Source organism: Vulpes vulpes, chromosome 12 (assembly GCF_048418805.1).
Source record: "Vulpes vulpes isolate BD-2025 chromosome 12, VulVul3, whole genome shotgun sequence".
NCBI classification, from domain to species: domain Eukaryota; kingdom Metazoa; phylum Chordata; class Mammalia; order Carnivora; family Canidae; genus Vulpes; species Vulpes vulpes.
The window spans coordinates 54,226,754-54,240,575 of record NC_132791.1 but is presented as its reverse complement, the minus strand read 5'-3'; the positions used below and the strand labels follow the sequence as shown (position 1 = coordinate 54,240,575).

General features: G+C 54.3%; 1 protein-coding gene across 13 annotated transcripts in view; it reads right to left on the bottom strand.

Moving 5' to 3' along the window:
- Positions 1-13,472, bottom strand: part of ACSL6 (acyl-CoA synthetase long chain family member 6) — a 63,236-nt gene extending 49,764 nt beyond the window's left edge. For 3 of the 13 annotated variants that reach the window (XM_072731833.1, XM_025994956.2, XM_025994957.2), the window contains exon 1: positions 13,317-13,472. In XM_072731833.1, coding sequence (XP_072587934.1) covers positions 13,317-13,365 — 49 coding nt within the window. In that variant the 5' untranslated portion in view covers positions 13,366-13,472. Of the gene's footprint in view, positions 1-1,576; positions 1,917-3,852; positions 3,926-11,921; positions 12,033-12,562; positions 12,694-13,316 lie in introns of those variants that run through there. The other 10 variants (XM_072731830.1, XM_072731832.1, XM_025994959.2 and 7 more) reach the window with 9 other exon arrangements.
- Between the last annotated feature and the right edge of the window lie 350 nt (positions 13,473-13,822).

Genomic DNA, 13,822 nt, shown 5'->3' with positions numbered 1-13,822 from the left:
ACATGGGCCTGAGAGCCAACCGAGGCCACCAAACCCTTGGCAAGGGGCAAAGTAGAGCCTAGGCTTGGGAGTCTGGTCTCATTTCATTATTTCCCAGGGCCTTGGCCTACTTTGACCTTCACTCCCTCTCTATTGAACTAGGGTGAGGCTCAGGGGTCCCTGGGGTGCCAGCAATAGCTGCCTCCTCCCAAGCCCCAGGAGGCTCTCCTGGTTGCAGTGGCATGGGACATGGGTGGGGGTGGGGTGGGCAGTGCCCAAGGGGATCAGTGGCGCCCTGTTGCCAAGTGAGCTGCAGTGTTTGTAAATATCCACCTCGAAGGAGGATGCCGCCCTCAGCCGAACTAGTCTCTCCTCTGGCATATCCCTTGCCTTTTTCTCCTCCCGCACAGAACAGTTCAGAATACCACCTGGTGGTACAGGCTAGGAGCTTGGGGTTCCCCCACCATACTATGTCTTCCACTGAATCAGGGCACACAGGGAAGGTAGTTGATGAGAGGCAGAGCTGTCAGAGCGTAAGAAGGGAGAGAATGGGAGGAAAGAGACCCTGGCGGGAAGCTTACTGGCACCACGGTAGCAGGGTGGCAGAGGTAGAGCCCCAGAGCACAGGCCTGGAGCCTGGCTCCAAGAACACTCTGCTGACCCAGCCTCCTAACGCCAGCGCCTTAGACCTTCACAACCTAGCTAGATGGCTCTGCAAGGGCCACCTCCTAAATATCTCTCAAAGGTAACTATTCCTCTTCACCCCCACAGCTCCCAGCCTGGTCCAGCCACCACCAGGTGCAGTCCAATCTCCCACACCCGCCTCCTCACAGGCGTCTCTGCACTAACTGGTGCTTACGCTGATACCAAGGTTATTTTCCTGGCACATAGACATGACCATGTCATGCAACTACACAAAGACCTTATCTAGCTCCGTACTACCTTAGGACAAAAGTCCAACTCATCCTGCTGGTACCAGAAGACTCCACGACCCTCAGATCCTTACCGTCGTTTAAAATCACCCAGGTTCCTTGTATATCAGCCTGGAGCGGGGTGGGGCTTCTTGCAGTGAGGTTCTGAGTCTGAAAATCTCTGAGGAGTTCAGAAATGGTAGGCAGGTGCAAGGCAAGCCACCAGATCATTAAAGACCATTCTCAACTCCCAATGATAAGCTTCAAAAAGAAAATCACCACCTCTCCCAGGGACCAGGGTCCCCAGCAAAGAAGCTAGGGAGAGGGCCCAAAGGTGAGTTCTGGTGCTGCATTGACCTGGTGCCAATCTTGACTCAGACTCTTGATAGCCGTATGACCTTGGACAAGTCACTTTACCCCTCTGGGCCTCTCCTCCAAGAAGCTCATGGACAGAGAACGTGGTGCCAATCACACAGTAAGTGAAACACTCGGTAGGCGGTAGTTAGCTAAAGCAGTTACTCCATCTCTTTGCCAGCCAAAAGGGCTCAAAGTTCACTTGCCAAAGTACATGCAGTGACACCCTACCTTTCCAGAGGGCTCCTGGCACTGGGGAGGCGGCTGAACTGACCCCACCAGTACCAGCCTCCCTTTATAAAGGGCGTGTGGGGCTCAGGGAGAGAGCTTACCACATCTTGAGCAAAGCACAAAAGTGGCGAAGGCCCTGCCCCAAGTCTGCCCCTGGGGACAGCGGATGGCAACAGCCGCCTGCTCCGAGAAGCCGGGTGGCAGTGGAGGCGTTAGCGGAGGTGGCGGAGGCTCCCTGGCGGCCGTGGGAGCAGGTCTGGCCAGGACCTGAGCACAGAACAGCTCTATGAGGAGTTGCTGGCCCCCCCTCCATCTGCACGCGGGGTAGCTCTGGCTCAGATCAGCTTAGAGCCAGCAACCCGCCTTAACCCCCACTCTGCCGGCCGCGGAGCTCCGAGCTCCGTTCGCTGCTTTTCCCCCCACCCCCATCCTGTCTTCATTTCAGGACAGGGTTTGCCAAATGGGTTGCTTAAGGACAAAGCCTCTTTACACGTCCATCTGCAACACCGATGAGAAGCCAGAGCCTCAGGCAGGGGCTGGGGACCTGCAGCAGGCGTGAATGGTGGAAGTGGTAGGAAGTAGTAAGGAGTGGGGGTAGGGATGCCAGCTCTCTGGCTTGAGCAAGGCATTTGGAGGCCCAGGAGACTCCACCTGTACCCCCCTCTCAGGGGCTGCCTCTACCCCTCGACTCCTCATCACAAGGTCACAACCTGTCTACTTGGGGAGAGGAAGGAAACTGGACACAGTCCCCGATAAAACATCTGCTTAGAGATGCTCTGGACACTCCAGAATAAAGATCAGGGTCGGCAGGTGGAAGACATTGGCTTGTCTCCCCTGCAAGTCCCTAGGCTAGCACACCAGCCCGTCCCTAATGTCTGCCCTTAGAGATACTGTTTCCTGGCTTACCAGAGACTGGCCATCTTGAACCCAGAATCCACATCCTGGCCTATTGGGATCAAAGCTGAGCTCTGAACTCTCTTAGCACCTCTGGGAGATATACCAAGATCAGAGGTCCCAGGAACTCCCAGGGCCTCACTCCTGCAAGGTCTGTCTCCAGAGGATAAGGCGTGGGGGTGGGCATCAGATATGGCCATTTCGTACTCCTATTTTTGTGACCAGCATGTGGCTGAGCACACAGTAAGAACATGGTGGCCACTACTGAAGAGTAAAATGCAAATCCAGGCCACAGTAGTCAGCTCACCACCCTCCAGGCCCTACCCACAACTGGTGCTTCCAAGTTGGCCAATACCGGGGCCACCGTCCGCCCAAATCCGACCTACCTCCTCAGCAGCAGGACTGTCCCACACCACAGTCCAGGGCTCTGAGCTCCCTCTTAAGGGGTCATGTGCACAACCTGCTTGGCGAGTCTGGAGCCCAAGAGGCCTTTCAATACTTTCCCTGGGGCTGATGTATGTAGCCTCGCCTGCTCAGCTCCTCACCTGGGGGCAGGCCAGGAGGAGAGCTTCCTGCCTCAGCAGCCCTCTCCTGGAATTTAGCAGGAGCTTACCTGGGCCCCCGGGCCATAGCCTCCTCCAATCCACCCAAGGAGGCTTTAAAATACACAAATGCCTAAGGACCCACCTCCAGCTCACAAAGCTCCTACCTCTTCCTTCTTGGCAGGACCCTTACTTTTCCCTAGGCATCTTCAGAAATGTTTTAAAATAAGACAAAAATCTTCCTTTATTGCTTCTCAGGGCAGCTTTTAGAGCAGGAAATTCAACAGCCACAACCAAGATCCTGGCTGATGGAAAACCACACAGGGTGCCGGGGACACAGAGCCTTAGCAGCCACTCTGTCCCAGGAAGGGTGTGGCTCGGTCCCTAGGTCAAGAAAAGGCCAGCTCTCACCATCATCCCTGTGTGACCCTGACATGCAGACACGCAAACACGGCAGCCCACCACTGGTCCACTATCCACCCCATGCTCACCGATAATCATGCTCGTCTCTACTGTGAGAGAGACGTTTTTTTCCACCGTCCTCTTGGGTTTTAATTAGTCACAGAACCACAGATGATTGGGGCAGACATGGGGCCTAGGGCCTCCCCAACTGGGGAACTGCCAGGTGAGACCCACGGCACATCCCCTGAGAGGCTGGGATGCAGGTTGCTGGGTTACACAGCGACTCACCTGCCGAGCTTCCCCAAGAAGCCTGACGATCGCTCTGAGGGTTCAATTAAGCCTCTTCAATGTGGAAAAGCCCACCTACGGTTGGCTGTGCCTGAACCCTGTACAGGGCCACCTGTACCAACTAGCCTGGACTCACCTTGCACATGGCTCCCTTTAGTAATTCGTTTCATCCAGGAAGCAGCCTCACTGCCCTCTGATACCTCCCTGCTTACCCCCCTACCACACCAGCACCTCTAAAGAACCCTACTCACCCAAAGCCCCAGTCAGGGAACATGGGCCCACACTCCTGATAACACTGGGAAGCCAGGCTCAAAGGACACTTTCAGGAACTTTAAAAATACAAGTAACCTTGAGGACAGAGGAGCAAAAAGAAACACAGTGTCTTTCATAAGCTTGGAGATAAATGTTGTCCTCACCACAAATCAGGCCCAACTAAAATTTCAGAGCAAAGAGGTGCATCAGAGGCAGCACTCCCTTTGGCAATATTTACAGAATGCAACAGCCAGGGTGATGGTGAGGATGAGGCTCATTGTCCTTCCTTTCACCAAGTCCGAGGACAGCAGGAGGACTTGGGGATGCTGGTGAGGGTCACCAGTGCCACAAGAACAGAGGGACACCCCTGGCCAGGCCCCACTGTGCAGGGAGCCAAATCCTGTGGCTGCAACATGATCCTTTCCCCTCCCAGCCAGTATGTTTTAGGACTGTCAGTGTCCTGGCCTTAGAACCAGTGATCTGTTTCCGTCACCAGCTCCAACTGAGAACACACAGCAAAACTTACAGGCTCAAGCCCAAGGGCCTACAGGCCACTCCTGGCAGGACCAGAGTCTTAGAGCTCACTGTGGCGGCTGCTGCACCAGATGTGGGTCCTGCTAAGATATGGTTGTCGTCATGGAGGTAGGGGGAAAAAGAGAGGGTTTTGCTTGCCTGCCTGTTCACTCTGGAGCATCCGAGGACACCTTGCCCAAGAAACACACACACACAAAAGACAGAACCCAAGATGCATCCTGAGACAGGGATGTGGAGCAAGGAGGGAAGCAGAACCAGATGGGAAGGAGTGTTCTGAGAAGGGGACACAGTGATGGAAGTGGGTTGGTAAGCCGTAGGAAGAACTTGTAAGATGTTGAGGCTCCTAGGAAAGAGGCAGGAGTCTGGCTGCATTGAGGAAAGGAGCAGTGAGCTGAGGCTGGAGAGACAGCACGTGGCTGCTGAAGAGAAAAGACTGTCATGGGACTGTGTATAGGCCTTGTGCCTTCGGGGTCACAGCCATAAGCTACAAGAACCCACCAGCTCCTAGCACCTGGGGTTTTAAGATGCAGAAGTGCCCTGGGCAAGCTGTGCCTCTAGATCCCTAACCAAGGGACTGGGGCTACAGCCAGGAGCCCACAAGACTCCCTCCCAACCATTCTAAGTGACACTGTTTGGTTTTTTTTATGTTGTTTTTTTTTTTCCCCCACAGGATAGACAATGAGCAGAGAAGAAAGTTTGGCCTTTGGTTAGAGGTAAATTTTCTGGAAAATTTGATAAACAGCTTAATTTCCTGGCTTCCTTGTACTCTGACAATGTTCCTTTTCTGAATGCCACAAAAAGAAACAAATCTGAGTTTCACTCAGTTCAGCAGAAGGCCATGCTTGTCAGTGGGACCCTGCCACCTCCCGAATCATCCCTCTGGAGGCCAGGGCCACACAGCAGCTGTCTCTTGCTGCCCTGCACCTGCCAAGTCCTGTTCTCTGGCCAATGAGGGGCTATGGTGTCCATAGGGTTAATGCCAGGCTCAAGCAGCCCAGCCCTCAGCTGGGCAGGGAGCATTGAGAACTCAGGCCTCCTTTTCAAGGCCAGGATGAATGGGGAATATGCAAATACCCGCCTCCCGAGGAGTGCAGGGGAGGGCCTGGTGCTGTATCTTTCCACTCTGGGGCTGTCACATGAAAGGGTTTGTATTCCTGCTGCTGGCTCTGGCGCCAGACTGGGGCTGTTCTCACCAGAAAACAAAAATCTCTTTCAGACTCAAGCAAAACGAGGCCCTGGCTGGCCTGGCAAGGCTGTTGGACGTTGTTCACACTGACCCACCGAGAGCACCCATCACTTGGATTCTTACTGAACCCACCACCTTTCCAGAAGGAGCCAGAGGCCTCTGTGGCCCCCAGGAGAACAGTGTGTCAGGTCAGGGTGGGTGGTATCAAGAAGTGGAACTGGTTCATTCTGAGGCTCTGCTGGTTTTTTGCCCGTTGCCAAAATAGAAATGGGTGGGTCTGAGGTCACCATCTTTTAAATATGAGGCAACGCCGCTGGTAATTCTCATGGTGTTGATGGTAGTTAAATATGGAGAAAGAAAAGGGAAGAAAAATGTGATGGTAAACAAAAGACCTTGCAGCATACAGAGAGGGCTTGTAAGAACGGAGACCACGAGCATCCTCAGCCTGGCTTGCAGGGTGCTGGTGCTGGTGCTGCTGCTGCTAAAAGGGCCCTCAAGCTGTAGGTGGGGTTCCTGGTAACCCAGACCCAGTGTGCGAAATCACAAGCTTCTGGGACACTCCAGGGTTTGGATTCCATCCTCAAAGCAGGCCCCACGACAAGATTGGACTTCAATTTTGTTCACACTTCCAGAGACCAGAAATGTTGCTTTTCTGACACCTGAACGTCACCAAGTTGTCTTTTATCTACAGTACAGATCTTGTACCCTATGAAGTATGGATGCTACTCAGACTCCCATTAACTGGAGATAGTGACACTGGGAGATCTCAAACACACACATGATGGTTTAGCCTGAGGAGAAAGTTAGAACAAAACCAGTTCAGGAACTGATTCAGAACCAATCGGAGGTCTAGAGGATGCTCTGCAGATTCCCTGCTATCCAAGGGAAACAGGCCCAGTCAGCTTTTCAGCCCAAAGAAAATGCCCATCTTGGATGAGCATCCACTGCTACTCCCACCACAGGTCTCCCTTCTATAGACTGGGGCCACACGGTGCACCCATGAAGGCAAGAAACCAGGCATATCTGAGAGTGTTTAATGGAGTTCCTCCTGGGAGGAACAGGATGCAGAGGAGGAGGAGGAGGAAGGGGAGGCAAAAGGACACTTCAGTACAGATGGAAAGGGTGCTTCCCGGGTCACAGCCTCCCCTGATATCAGACCTGTGGTAAGGAGATCAGGGACATACATACCCCCACCTCCCACCAGCTCACTGGCCAGAAGGCCTGTCCTCCCTTTATTTCCACCACTCCAGGTACAGCAAGGCTTGTGGAGAGAGCCTGCAGGCAGGGAGGGGTGCTAAGTATGGGTGAGCTGAGGGTGTCCCCTAGAGAGCCACATCCAAATCATCTGCTGGAAGTTACTATCACCATTAACACTGAAGTTTGCCAGACACTAAGCAAGGTCCTGGGGTTTAGGTGGCTTCAGACAGTCCCACTTCTAGGGACCATAGCAGAGGGGCCAGAAGCATGGCTCCTTCCAAAGTTCAGGAGTCAATGCAGGCTAAGATGGGTCTCAGTGAGGCCCTCCTCTCCATGTTGGTAACTGCCTTCCTCTCACTGGCCTCTGGAGCCTCAATATCCAGCCTCTGGCCAGCTAACCTCCCTATCTAATCTCCCTGGGAGGCCCGTATTCCACCCTGCGGCCCCACCTCCAACTACCTTCCCTGACCTCTGACTGTCCTTGCTGTGTCGCCTTGCCATTCAATCTCTGATTGACCTCACTGTCCCTCCCAGTGACCCTTCTACCTACTTGACAGGATCTGCAGTCACAGCCCACAGTGGTCTATAGCCAAGGCTAAGGCAGAGGTCAGGCGTCTGATTGGAGATACTCAGCCCCAACAACAATCCACAAGTTGGAGGGAAACACAGGGCTTTGCATCAGGGCTGAGTCCTTTTGGTTCCTTGAGATCCACCTGCTGTGCTGGTGGTCCAGGCAGATGCTGTGTGCTGGGAACAGGGCAGGGTTCCTGGTGTCGGTTAATGATCTTGGCCCCAGAGCTGCCCATTCCACCTGGGCCTGCCTGTCATCTCCCTTCTCTCCAACAGCCGTCTATCACTGGGTCTGTTCCTGGCTCCAATGGATATCATTCGGATTTGCTTATCCCGGGGTCAGAAAATGGAGATGCTGACTATTCCCTCACTGGCACCATCCTGGCCTCGCTTCTTGCTCTAAAGCCCCCAGAAGATAGCGCTCTCAGAACGCAGGCCTGAATGGGCAGATAGGAAATCAGAGGCTAGCTTTCTCGATTCTCCACAGACACTCCCAGCTAAATGCCTGGACTAGCTGTCGGGAGAGGAAAGATTTCTCCAGGCAGAGCAGGTGAGTAAGCACAGGTGGGACTTCTTGGGATTCAAAATCCTTCAGGCTCTGAGATTACAGGCTCTAGGATAGTAACTTCCCTCAGAACACACAGCTCAGCTTGGTTCAGAATTTGTCCCAACCCACTTCCCATCTTTCTACTTCTGCCTGTCACAAACCCCCAAGCCTCAAATGAATCAGAAGCCACAAAAAGGAACCAATTCTGGGAATGACTCACCCACTACTGGCTTCCAGAGCAGGCAAACAATGGTGGGAGACCAGCCTGGGCATCCTGAAGGACACCCTAACGGCCCAAAGTGGCACCCGTGAGGCTCAATGAGTGAGTAGTGAGGACTCTGGTCAGACCAAGGCAGGAAATGGGGTCATCACACCAGCCCATCCAGTGAGCTGGGGACTCAGGCTGGGACCTGCTCCCTGCTCTGCTAGGCCAGAGCTCCCAGCCTACTGGAGCTCTAAGGATACAAAAGGACCTTGCCCCCAGAATAGAATATCTTCTACAAAACCAATCACCAGTAGTGATGGGTTTCATCTTCTTTCCTTCTTGCTTTCCTTCTTCTTTCAGCAAATACTTTTGGAGTACCTCCTTCTGTTCTGGGGTCTTAGCACTAAGGTTCCCCAGGGAAGGCATAACCTGTCCTGCCTGCAAGGAGTTCACATCTGCTTCCCACCCCACCCCACCCCACTGCATCTACCACATTGCCATCACCCCCAGCTGGCCATAGAGCCTGGCATCTAGTAGGAGCACACTCAAATTCTGTTATTTGCTAATCAATTTGTGATTAGCTTTTTATAAGAAAACAGCTTATAAAACACATCATTATTAAAATAAATTGTTCTCACAGAATTCTTCATTTCATTAATTTATGCAATAAATACTGGTACACACTGTGCCTGGCCTGGACTGGGGAGCACACGGGAGAAACTCTGGTCCCGCCCTCTAGGAGATCACAGTATAGGAAGCCAACAACTGCAGTCAGTGGATAAGGTGCCACTAGGCAATGCATGTGGCATATGGAGCATAGGGGTAGTGTCACCTTGGTCACCCACATGCCCAGTTTGGGCTATGTTTCTTTGACGTAGTCACTAGATAGAACAAAGCTCAGGCTGCCCGGGCTAGTATCCTAGGGCCTGCAGAATCCAGCCCTGGTGACCTCACTGGCCAAGCAGAGTGTCCCTAGATTTCCTTCACTCCTACAACCAACCAATAGTTCCTCATACCGGTCCTTCTGCCTGGAATGCCTTGTTTCCCTACTCCCTTTCTGCATGTCAGAACCCTGAAGCTACTTTAAGGAAAACCTAGCTCAAGTTAACAATTAAGAGGACCCTTCCTGTGTGCTCGCCCTGCCCTTGGCACTTTATGCCTGTCCTCTCTTTAAACCCTCTCCATTTGAAAAGACCACTCCCTTGCTTGTGCCCACTGACAAGCCTGCTGGAGGGCTCAGGCCCTGGCTGCTCATACTGGTGGTCCCTCCCTGGACTGAAAGTCTGAGAGCATGGTCTGGCTCATAACTCTTAGGAGCTGCCTTCCCTCTGAACATCCTTGAGTCTCAATGACTCATCTATTAAATGGGGATCATTAACAGCACCACAGTGTTGTGGGAAAGATTAAATGAAAGCTTAGGGAATTGTAGAATATTGTGCTTGGCCTGGTAGGTGCTCAGAGAAACAGCAGTCAAATCAGTACATTTATAACTAGACTCCTCCCGCCCTTAAAACAACCCCCCTCCCACAGTAGTTCATTCAATGAATATTTGAGTGCCTACTATGTACCAGGCTAATTATATGGCTAATTACAAAGTACAGCTTGTGCTACACAAACACCAGTAATTTTTGCCTTTTTGCAAACAAGTCAGAACCTTAGGCTCACTTATCCTGCTTGCTATGTGTATGGGACAGCCCTGGGTCCCATTGGGGCCTGTAGCCAAGCCCAAGTCAGTCTTCTGAAGGTCAACCTAAGAGCCCTTATAATCATGTGGGACAGAAAACTAGCCAGATAGCTCAATGGCCAGGTTCTGACGCCCTCTGGTGTCTGTGTGCTGTCACTGGTAGGACCCATGTACCCTACCACAGGCTGGGGAAGAAGATAAGGTGCTGAGGTCAGAATTCTCCCATGGGGCAGTGCACTAGGTACAAATCTAAATTTTCTTTTGTAAGGCATGCCCTCAGGCGTTCTGCCTGCAGCTCCACAATGTGTCAGGACCATAAGTGCTTTCCTGGGTCCCCTGAAATGGCTCCAGATCTCACACTAGTCTTCCACCCTAATGGGAGCCTGGAATCAGGTGAAGATTTGACAGGGCTGAACTAAGCCAGGCTGTACAAGTCTGCACGTGTCTCAAGACACTTACAGCCAGATGGCTGCCACACCAGTCTCTGCCACCGGGGCCAGCTCCCATTCCCCAGGGTCACGGCTTGGGCCTCCTACTTTCCCTTCCAGGAGCCCAGCCTCGACCACAGGCACATCTAAATCTTATCCAAAACATCAACAGCCTCTCTGCGCTCTTCCAGTCTCCCCCTGGTGGCGCAGCCTGGCTACTGCAGGTAAACGGAGAGCTCCTCTGCAGAACACCCTTTCCTCCAGAATCCTCTGCTATCCAGACTCCATCCTTCTCCCACAACCTAGGCTCCAGGAGCACAAGACTCTGAAGACCCACTCCCCACAATTCATCCTGTACACCTTTTCTGGCCTGACTTTCTCTACCTGGAGTTTGGCCTATCTGCTCCTGACAAACATCCCTGTAGGCTGCAGAAACCTTATTAAGATGCCACCAATGGTCAGGTATATGGTTGAGCAGAATGGATATTGTCCAAGGTCATGGGGCTGTCCAGCCCTCAAGGAACGACGCCCTTTCAGAAATTCATCCACTAAGGGCAGTGCCTCTTTCTACTTTGCCCAACGGTGCCATATGGCCAGGCAGGAATGCCAGTCCATTGCTCCCACAGTCCTCTGAATGCTCATGGCACTGAGACCAACCATATTTTCCCCAGGCCAGGTTCAGCATCTGACTCAGGCTGGATCTATTTTCTTTGTTCCCTTGCTTACTATGCAGCACACAGGTGGGATCTGGGTTGGCCCAGGATTCAGTGATGGCCTCTTTAGTGGGGAATAGGACAGATGCAGCTCTTGTTCTCCTACGGCTCAGAGCACATGGCTACCTCCCCCAGACAGACAGTTCTTCCTCCAGGTAGCTTCCTCCTACCCTTCACATCAACCTCTCCTGGCAGTCCCTTGCGGGGCAGCCTTTGTCTCCTTAAGGCCAGAATGGGTGGGAAAAGCACATAACTCTACTAAAGAGTGACATCACCTTGAGGGCCATGTCCTGTTTCTAGCTGAGCCAAAGGTATTTATCTGACAGCTGCCTAGGGACCCTGGAAATTACCAGGCCGAATGTGTTGTCAGTCTTAGCCTAGGGTTCTCTTTCTCCCCAGAGAAAGGCTGAGGTCTGGGCAAAGTCCCAAACAAGGTGGACACACAATCTGGGAATGCCCCCATACGTGTATGGGGTATTCCATCAAATGATCACTACTCAGTCTCTAACTCTTGCACCAAGTGTAGCATCTTTGCACTGAGAAGCTTGCCCTGTATGGAAGCAGCTGCCACCTGCACCAAGAGTCTCCTTCCCTGACCACTCCAAGGCCTCTGTACCATCCCATTCGGGGAGGCATATGATCACTTTGGGAATTGTTCCACAAGGAAGCAGGACAGAAGGCCACTTTGAGTCAGGGTCTGCCAAAGTCCAATTTCAGACAAGGACCCAATACTGTGAGAGGCTTTTTCTCAAAGGCTGCTGATTACACCTGGCACATGTGGCCCTGCAGTCCCCAGACAACTAACTTCCTGTAGCTGCAGAAGACCAAGGTTCCAGGGTTCCAGAGAGCTGCCCTTGGACCCATGGCCAGGTGAAGGCTGACTACAGGTAGAGCAAAGGGTCCTGGCACTAGGGAAAGGCCCTGAGACCACCACCCAATAAATGGGGGCTGTTCCTATCACCATCATCAACCTTATCATTATTTTGGTAACTTCTGCCTCTTACCTGTGATCCCAGCTCTAGTCCAGATCTTGCCTGCTGGATGAGCACGTCAGGCCCAGAGTGGCCCTGCACAGCCTGTCCTCAGACACCAGCAGACAGAAGGAGCTTAGGGAGCTGAAGGGATTAGAGAGGCCTCACTCACTCCCCTGCTCAGGGGAAGTGTCCCTGTGGCCCAACTCAGGGCAGTGGGAGGAGGGGGGCAGTGGAGGTAGGGGTGGTGGTGGTGGTGGTAGTGGTGGTGGTGGTGGTGATTACCTGGCCCAACAATTCTCAAGGTTCGGGCCTGATACTCCCATGCACTTAGCAATGACTGATCAATTAAAACCTCACATTAAATCCCACTCTGCCAGATACTACCCATGTCACACTGGGCAAGTCAATTAACCTCTGAACCTCAGTTAGAAAGGGAAAGCACCACGAAACTCCTACTATTTGCTGTGAATTTTGAATAATATATTTAAAGTTTCAGGTAAGGATTTCAAAAGGGTCGGCTTCCCCTCTTTGGCTCAAAAAGAACCCTTATTACTTTCTCTGATGCTGCAGTTTGAATGTGAAATAATTATAAACACTAACATTCATAGAGTGTTTGCTCTGGACTAGGGCCCTTTGGGGGCCAGTTTAAGGTTCCCAAACATTTCACATACCTTATCAGCCTTAAATCTGCACATGGGCAGCCGGAAGTGGAGACCCTTTACTGGTATTATACCCTGGAGGAACCCGAGGCTCTCAGAGGGGACTGGCTGGTGCAGGCAGCAGAACTGGTCGATGAATGGGCCTGTGGTGAGACCCCAGGTGTGTGTGTGTGCGTGCGGCTGGGGAGGAGGAGGGAGGAGTGCTGGGCGGGGATTCAGAGAGGGTCCCCACGGCGCCCTAAGAGAATGCAGGGGCGAGTAGCTGACTGCCGCGAGGGGGAGGGGAGCGGGCTGGGAGCAGTGGGGGCACGAGCACTGTGCAGAGCTAAGGAGTCAGGTGAACAGCTTTTTACAGGGACCTGGTGAACGTTTCTGGCTCAAGGGTGGGCAGTGAGGGGTCTTGAGGAGGCCCCTGACAGGAAGCCCCAGGTCAGTCCTGGTTACGCCTCGGACCCGCAGCAGATCGTCCGGGACCAACACCCCACGTTTCTGGATGCTGGGGATGGATGGGCAAGGATGCACCGTGTCCGTCCTTGGGGGGACGGGTGGGCTCGGCCTAGCCTCGTCGCTGTTGGGACGGTGCTGGCTCCAGGGGCGAGGGTGCGAGAGCCGGAGCTGGGCGGTCGTGGGGTCCTGAGAGCAAGGCCCCTCAACCCGCGCACCCAGCTGCTTCTCCGGGGAGGCCGGGGCTGGAGGCTTGGCGGGGCCGAGACCCCGCAGCGCGCCGGGGATGGGGGTCCGGGACGAGGACAGAGCGGGCACTTACCCGCGAACAGCCAGAGCGATCCCCCGGAGACCAGGAAGAAGGTCAGCATGTCGGTCGGCGGGGCTCGGCCCGGCCCCGCACGGCCTCCCGGCCCGCAGCCGCAGCCGCAGCCCCGCAGCCCCAGCAGCCGCCCCGCAGCCCCGCAGCCCCAGCAGCCGCCCCGCCGCCCCGCCGCCGCCGGGTATTTTTAGCCCCCGCCCGCCCGCCCGCCGGCCGCCGCCGCCGCCGCCCGCTCCGCAGCGCCCCCCGCTCCGCAGCGCCCCCCCGCTCCGCGCCGCTGCGGTCCCGGCAGGAGGGGGAGGGCGCGGCGCGCGCTTCGCACCGCGCAGCCGGCCGAGTCCCGGGCGCCCCCCGCGCTCGCAGCCGCGTCGGAACCGCCGAGGCCGGGGGGAGGGGCCGGCCGCCGCGCAGACCCGCCTCCCGCGGCGCCCCCGCCCCAACGTCAGGGCCCGGCGTTCGGGGGAAACGGGCAGGAGAGGGGCGCACCCGGCCGGGCGCGGGGCCGT